This window comes from Lepus europaeus, chromosome 8 (genome assembly GCF_033115175.1).
Source record: "Lepus europaeus isolate LE1 chromosome 8, mLepTim1.pri, whole genome shotgun sequence".
Taxonomy (NCBI): Eukaryota; Metazoa; Chordata; class Mammalia; order Lagomorpha; family Leporidae; genus Lepus; species Lepus europaeus.
Window position 1 is genome coordinate 91,855,843 of NC_084834.1, and position 8,537 is coordinate 91,864,379.

At 40.9% G+C, this 8,537-nt stretch overlaps 1 protein-coding gene across 1 annotated transcript in view; it reads left to right on the forward strand.

Annotated features, from left to right (window-relative positions):
- The window catches only part of CDS1 (CDP-diacylglycerol synthase 1), an 84,728-nt gene extending 76,815 nt beyond the window's left edge, over positions 1–7,913 (forward strand). The window contains exon 13 of the mRNA XM_062199899.1: positions 5,192–7,913. Within this exon, the coding sequence (XP_062055883.1) occupies positions 5,192–5,321 (130 nt within the window). The 3' untranslated portion in view covers positions 5,322–7,913. The remainder of the gene's footprint in view (positions 1–5,191) is intronic.
- Positions 7,914–8,537: the final 624 nt, after the last annotated feature.

The following is an 8,537-nucleotide window of genomic DNA, read 5'->3' on the forward strand; positions in this document are numbered from 1 at the left end:
GATCCCACATGGGACGTAAGTACACAGTGACTCCTGGTGTTGACTTAACAATTTGACACTCTTGTTTATGGCGTCAGTAATCTCCCTAGGCTCTAGTCATGAGTTGCTGAGGCTATGGAAGCCTTTAGGGTTCGCCGACTTCGATCTTATTCCGACAGGGTCATAGTCAAAGTGGAAGTTCTCTCCGCCCTTCAGAGAAAGGTACCTCCTACCTTGATGGCCCCGTTCTTTCCACTGGGATCTCACTCGCAGAGATCATTCATTTAGGTTTTGTGTTTTTTTTTTTCGTTTGTTTTTTGTTTTTTCTTTTTTTTCCCAGAGTGTCTTGGCTTTCCATGCCTAAAATACTCTCATAGGCTCTTCAGCCAGATCCGAATGCCTTAAGGGCTGATTCTGAGGCCAGAGTGCTATTTAGGACATCTGCCATTCTATGAGTCTGCTGTGTCTCCCACTTCCCATGTTGGATCGTTCTCTCCCTTTTTGATTTTATCAGTTAGTATTAGCAGACATTAGTCTTGTTTGTGTGATCCCTTTGACTCTTAGACATATCAGTGTGATCAATTGTGAACTGAAGTTGATCACTTGGACTAGTGAGATGGCATTGGTACATGCCACCTTGATGGGATTGTATTGGAATCCCCGGCACGTTTCTAACTCCACCATTTGGGGCAAGTCCGATTGAGCATGTCCCAAATTGTACATCTCCTCCCTCTCTTATTCCCACTGTTATATTTAACAGAGATCACTTTTCAGTTAAAATTTAAACACCTAAGAATAACTGTGTGTTAATTACAGAGTTCAACCACTAGTACTAGAACAAAAAAATACTAAAATGGATAAAGTATTACATTGTACAACAACAGTAAGCACAAGAGCTGATCAAGTTACTGTTTCTCATAGTGTCCATTTCACTTCCACAGGTTTCCCCTTTGGTGCTCGGTTAGTTGTCACAGATCAGGGAGAACAAATGATATTTGTCTCTGGGACTGGCTTAATTCACTCAGCATGATGTTTTCCAGATTCCTCCATCTTGTTGCAAATGACCGGGTTTCATTGTTTTTGACTGCTGTATAGTATTCTATAGAGTACATGTCCCATAATTTCTTTATCCAGTCTACTGATGATGGGCATTTGGGTTGGTTCCAGGTCTTAGCTATTGTGAATTGAGCTGCAATAAACATTAATGTGTAGACGGTTTTTTTGTTTGCCAATTTAATTTCCTTTGGGTAAATTCCAAGGAGTGGGATGGCTGGGTTGTATGGTAGGGTTATATTCAGGTTTCTGAGGAATCTCCAGACTGACTTCCATAGTGGCTTAACCAGTTTGCATTCCCACCAACAGTGGGTTAGTGTCCCTTTTTCCCCACATCCTCTCCAGCATCTATTGTTGGTAGATTTCTGAATGTGAGCCATTCTAACCGGGGTGAGGAGAAACCTCATTGTGGTTTTGATTTGCATTTCCCTGATTGCTAGTGATCTTGAACATTTTTTCATGTGTCTGTTGGCCATTTGGATTTCCTCTTTGGTAAGATGTCTGTTGAGGTCTTTGGCCCACCTCTTAAGTGGGTTGTTTGTTTTGATGTTGTTGAGTTTCTTGATTTCTTTGTAGATTCTGGTTATCAACCCTTTATCTGTTGCGTAGTTTGCAAATGTTTTTTCCCATTCTGTCAGTTTCCTATTCACTTTCCTATTTCTTTTGCAGTACAGAAACTTCTCAATTTGATGCAATCCCAATAGTTAATTTTGGCTTTGCCTGTGCTCCTGGGGTATTTTCCAAGAAGTCTTTGCCAGTACCTATATCTTGCAGGGTTTCTCCAATGCTCTCTAATAATTTGATGGTGTCGGGTCGTAGATTTAAGCCTTTAATCCATGTTGAGTGAATATTTTTGTAAGGTGAAAGGTAGGGATCTTGCTTCATGATTCTGCACGTGGAAATCCAGTTTTCCCAGCACCATTTATTGAATAGACAATGCAATACCAATCAAAATACCAAAGGCATTCTTCTCAGATCTGCAAAATGATGCTGAAATTCATATGGAGACACAGGAGACCTCGAATAGCTAAAGCAATCTCGTACAACAAAAACAAAGCCAGAGGCATCACAATACCAGATTTCAGGACATACTACAGGGCAGTAGTTACCAAAACTGCATGGTACTGGTACAGAAACAGATGGCTAGACCAATGGAACAGAATAGAAACACCAGAAATCAACCCAAACATCTGCAGCCAACTCATATTTGATCAAGGATCCAAAACCAATCCCTGGCTTCTTGGATTCTTCTCAGACCTTGTAAGAAGTGAGTGTGAAGGAGAGGGGCTTCCCCCTTCCCATCATCCATTGAACTAGAGCACAGCTGCTTTAATTTTGTTTTCTGTGTTGGGGCTTCCCTGAGACTTTTTTTTTTTTTTAAAGATTTTAGTTATTTATTTGAGAGGTAGAGTTACAGACAGAGAGAAAAACAGAAAGAAATGTTTTCCATCCTCTGGTTCACTCCCCAAATGGCCACAATGGCCGGAACTGAGCCTATCTGAAGCCAGGAGCCAGGAGCTTCCTCTGGGTCTCCCATGTGGGTGAAGGGGCCCAAGGACTTGGGCCATCATCTATTGATTTCCCAGGCCATAGAAGAGAGCTGGATCTGAAGTGGAGCAGATGGGACACAAACCAGTGCCCATATTGGATGCCAATGCTGCAGGTGGAGGCTTTATCCACTTAGCCACAGTGCTGGTCCAAGCCCTTTTTTTTTGCTGTGGCCCCCTTGCCTGCCTCAGGTAGGGACCTCAGTGCTAGGTTCAGGACTTTGCATGAACTCTCTCTTGAACATTCATAGCTCCATGGGGGTAGACCCTGCCCTAAGTGCCTTCCACTATCTGAGGTGCCTTTGAAGCTAAACATTTTAGTTATATTTCCATACCTTCCTTTGGTTTATCCTGTATCAACCAGGCTCCTTTCTTTTCAGAATAATTTCTAAAATATTTTTATTAATACAAAGAGAAGAGATTTCATGTAGTTCATAGATAAAATTCTAAAAATATAATGCTACTCCTTTCACTTCCTTTCGTGTTTAATTTTTCAATAACATTTTTTTAAATTTACTTTATAGTCACAAGCTTAATGCTCCACTAAATAAAGGGCTCAACAACTACAAAGTAGAAAGATTGCCATTCAACAGGAATATGGCCAAGGGCTGTACACAATAATCAGACCCCAAGATGTCCCTTTTAGTCATTAAATTGTTTCTGTACTCTTATATATTAGCTACCACACATCAGAGAAAACATGATATTTGTCTTTTTGGGTCTGGCTTATTTCACTAGGCATAATGGTCTCCAGTTGCATCCATTTTGTTGCCACAGACATGATTTCAGTCTTTTTAATGGCTAAGTGTGTACATATATATCCCGTTGTGTATGTATACACACACACACACACACCACATTTTCTTTATCCAGTCATTAGTTGATGGGCATCTAGGTTGATTCCACATCTTAGCTATTATGAAATGAGCCACCGTAAACATTGGGACAGGTAACTTTTTGATATGCTGATTTTATTTCCTTTGGGTATATTCCCATGAGTAGGATGACTTGATCATTTGGTAGATCTATTTTTAGATTTCTGAGGATTCTGTCTCCCACAATAGTTGTACCAGTTTACATTCCCACCAGAGTATTTTAGGTACATTGCTCTCCACATACTCTTCAGCATTTATGTTTTGATTTTTGTATGATAGCTATTCTAGCTGGAGTGAAGTGGTACTTTATTGTGATTTTTATTTGCATTTCCCCAATGGCTTGTGATCCTGAGCATTTTTTTTTCATGTGTCTGTTGGCCATTTGAATTTCGTCCTTTGAAAAATGCTTGTTCATGTCCTTTGCCCATTTCTTAACTGGATTGTTTATGTTGTTGTTGAATTTCTTGAGCTCCTTATACATTCTGGATATTAATCCTTTATTATATGCATAGTTTGCAAATATTTTCTCCCATTCTGTCAGTTGCTTCTTCACTTTGTTGAGTGTTTCCTTTGCAGTGCATAAGCCTCTTTGCTTGATGTAATCCCAGGTGTCTGGTTTTGCTTTTATTGTCTATGCTTCTAGGGTCTTAATCAAGAAGTCTTTGCCTGTGTCAGTGTCTTACAAAGTTTCCTCCATGTTTTCCTCTATTAATCTATTAATTTGATGATTTGGTTCTTAGGTTTAGATCATTGATCCATTGTGAGTTGGTTTTGGTATAGAGTATAAAGTAGGGTTCTTATTTCATACTTGTGCATACAGAGATCAAATTTTCCCAGAACCATTCATTGAAGATACTGTCCTGTCTCCAAGGAGTGATTTTAGCTCATTTGTTAAAGATGAGTTGATCACAAATGTGTGGATTAACTTTTGGGTTTTCTATTCTGTTCCATTTGTCCTCATGTCTATTTTTGTGCCAATACTAGGCTGATTTGGTTATAATAGCTCTGCAGTATATCTTGAAATCTGGTATTGTAATGCCTCCAGCTTTGTTCTTATTGTTTAAGGCTGCTTCAGCTATTTGGAATAATTTTTTAGTCTTGTCCCAACTCAGGATTTGTTATTTATCCCCACTTCTAACTATGGTGGCTCTTTAGAAAGTTCTGTTAAAACTTACATCTGCAGCCTCCAATCTGCCTTGTACTGTTCTTGTCCTTTGTATATTCTTTCCACATCTAGGCCTAAACATTCGGCATTAAAGTGAGCTCTCATCAAGAGCTGTTTCAATCTGATGAAGACTGCTACTCTCATTTATAGGCACTTCTTGTTTTTAAAGATTTATTTATTTGAAAGTCAGTTATAAAGAGAAGGGAAGAGGCAAAGAAAGAGATCTTCTATCCACTGATTCACTCTCCAAATGGCTTCAACTGCCAGGGATGGGCCAGGCTGAAGCCAGGAGCTAGGATCTTCATCTGGGTCTCTCACGTCAGTACAGGAGCCCAAGTACTTGGGCCATCCTTTTGGTATTTTTCCTAGGCACATTAGTAGGTAGCTGGATTGAAAGCAGAGTAGCCGGGGACATGAATCTGTGCCTTTATGGGATTGTCGGTATTGCAGGCGGTGGCTTGACCTGCTGTGCCACGATGCTGGCCCTGCATTGTTTGTTTTAAGTTGGGGTATAGGCTTCACTTAGCCCTGTAAGAGTGGCATGAACCTTGTCTTCTCTGCCTTATCATCAGGGGCCCAAATCCTAGCAGAGTGCTGCAGCAGTTGTTGGTGCTTCAACCAGAACAGCAGCTAAATATATACAAAGCCCTCAAGACTCATCTCATTGAGAAAGGACTCCTGCAGCCCACCCTGAAGGTATAACTGGATCCGCAGAGGGAAGGCCTGACAAGATGGAACTCTCCAGAGAAGCACAGGCAGATGGAATTTTGTTAATTGTACAGAAAAAAAAGCAGTTGAAAATGCAATAGATTTGAAGTTTTACAGACACGAATGTTTCTTCTCTGAAATTACTGTGAATATTTAACAAACACGTACTTGATCTAAGTTATGAAATAAGTAGCCAATTGCCAGCAAAATATCCTGTACCTTTTCTAAAGTGTATTTTCTGATGTTAACTTCCTCCCCCTACTCGCTAGGTTTCATCATTTAAAAGCCTTGTATTTTTAAAAAGTCAAACACTATAAAATGAGAAAATTGAGGATGTCTCAAGATTGCAGCTGGCAGTGGGACCTTTTGCACTAATATTTACTTTTACACTTGGAGCTGCTCTCAATTTTAACAAGCTCTTTTATGTAAGGCACAACAGGAAGTCTGTTCTCCTGCATTTCCTCCTCTTGCAACCCGAAGTATTTTCTGAAGGGCTGTGTTGGACACCCCAGCACCACCACCGCCACCGCTGATTGTCCACTTTTGAAAGAGGTAATCATTTGCCAGGGGAAAACATTGTGCTCTTAGGTTGGTTCAGAACTCAGGAGAGGAAGGCTAATTTTCTGTCATTACTGGTTTCTTGGAAAGAGCAGGTATCAACTCTACTTCTGATAAACTTGTGTGGAAAAATATAACCTCGCAAAGACTTTTCAAGAGAAACAAAGGAGAACTCTGCTATAAAAAACCAGAAAGTATGGACCCTTTACAGATGATCTGAACTGAAGACCGTAGCTCTGGAGGCAGCATCAGCCTGTGGCATTGACTATCTCGTGGTCAAGTCCTTGGCTTTTCCTTGTTTCGTTTTTTCTTTTCCTAAGTTCTGTATCCATGAGCACACAGTGAGATCATGTGGGTAGTGAGTAGGGGCAGTGGCTGAAGCAGCCCAGGGGATGCCTGACGGAGGGAGTGAGACCTGTCCCCAGAGGAGGCCCTGTCCACTCATGTCCTGTGCCTGCAGCCTGGTTCCCAGGGGCAGCCCCCTGGAAGCTCAGCTGGGAAGGAGGAGGATCTGCCTGGACACCTGTCCCAGAGCAGCTCCCTGGTCATAGCTAATCCTTGTCCCTTTGCTCTTCCACATCATGTTATAAAATTCGAAGACAGGAGCTGATTATTTTTTCTTCCAAGAATGAAAATCAAACAGAAGTGATTCCCACCAAGAACAAAAGCCCACAAGTGCCAAACCTTTCTTTTGGTGGACTGGGCACCGTAAGCAGGAGCACATTTCTAATTAGTGGACATCCATGAGCTATTTAATGTTGCCGTGCATTCTCTGCAGCCACATTTGATGATACTAGATGGTGGGCACTAAGCATTCAAAGCTTGTCCAGTGCTCCTGGCTAAGTAGCCAGAGGGGAGAAACATATTTTAAAGAACATTTTGCTAATGAAAAGAGGAAATATTTTTGTTTAAATCAGAAACAGATTCTGGTTATACATTTCCATCCTATACCTATACCTAAAATAGAAGACTGTAGATGTAGTTACACTCAGTACCAAGAGTCTCAGTCCTTGTCTGGCCTGCGTTCAGTTGATTCGTCACCACTGATGTGTTCCATTAGTGTCATTTCACATGACTTCATAAAACTCTAGACCCCCCATTAGAAATGCAGGAGAGAATGAGCACTTTTAAAACCTACAAGTTAATGTTTAGCACTTCGTGTTATTTGCCCGATTAGCAGCTCCAAATGTTGATCACAAAAGAATTTAGGATATCAGAGTTTAAAAAATAAAATGAAAGTTCTCTGATAGCAGCTTGTATTTAAAACTCAATAGTTTGCACAAGGAAAAACACAAAACTCCCTCTGTATTTTTATTTAAATTATTTGGTGAGGCATTGCACTACAGAATTGTAAGAAAGCACTGCTGATTATATGTATTATAAAATCATTATTGCTATAAGGAAAACATGAAGTTAGAAGTATTTGGGGTCACAGTTAAAGCTTTTTTCTCAAATATACTTTTAAGAGTTGGGTGTACATTCTATATGTAAAAAGTAAATTCTTAATTTTAACAGAGTTCTAAAGATTGACCTTTTTAGCATACTTTTATAGCATGTATATTGAAATAGAATATATTTTAACAAAAGATTGCCATAAAACCCTGAATTTGATCATTTTTATATTTGCACTGTGAAGAGGGCTTAACTTCCAGTGTGGCTGTGTGGTGATAGCAAAATGAAAGTCTAGGAGCCGCTTTCACAGGAACGGCTAATTGTTCACAACTCTCTGTGCCAGGAGGTCCTCTAATGGTACTTATGCTTGGCTTTTTAACCTGTGGGATGCAGATGTTCCTCAGTGCTTCACCCCTGGGGTGGTGCATTTGCATTTATTATCTGAGAATAAAAAATATTCCACCCACCCATGTGTTTTTCATTCATAGTATCTCTTCACTTGCACTTTGGTTTGAGCATTGATAGTGTCACCTTGTTCACTGAACGGCAGAAACCATGTATACATCTGTAGTGGATGTGGACGATAGCTTATACTACGTGTCATTCAGTTCTCAAAATCTTTTATTAAAACTGAGATAGGAAAATAAAACAAACAAATCGTATTTGACTTTGTGGTGCCATTTTCTCACTGGAAAGGAAACATTCAGTCGTTCAACCAGTGTCAGAAAACAGTGACAAATATACTGAAGGCCTGTGGCATGTGTTCCGTCACCACGTACCAGCCAACTGAAGAGAGCTACTCAGGAAGGAAGGAGTTCTTTTTGGCTCATGGTTTTGGAGGTTCACAGTCTAAGACTGGGGGGACCCATGGGGTTTGCAGGCGCATGGCAGTGACAGAGCGTGTGCGTGAGAAGATCACATAGTGAGCCCGGAAGCAAGCCCTCGCGGACCCTTCCTCAGGTCTGGAGATGAATTCCTCTGACGATGGACTGACCATCTGTGTTTGTGGAGGTCAAAGTTACTGAACTTCTGTGGTATTGACACAGCTTGAAATGACACATTATTTTTGTGAGTCTCTGAGATATGTCTGGGCCTCACTAGAACTTGAGGTTCACTGGACCTTGGCCATTGCATTCTCTGCGGGGCCTGCTGACTGCACTGCAGGCGCTGCTGCCTTTGAGCAGGTGGATGGATGGGTAAGGAGCCTGAAGACTCAAGCGTATGGTCCCACTTGTCTCCTGGGTTTTCCCACCCCGGGGT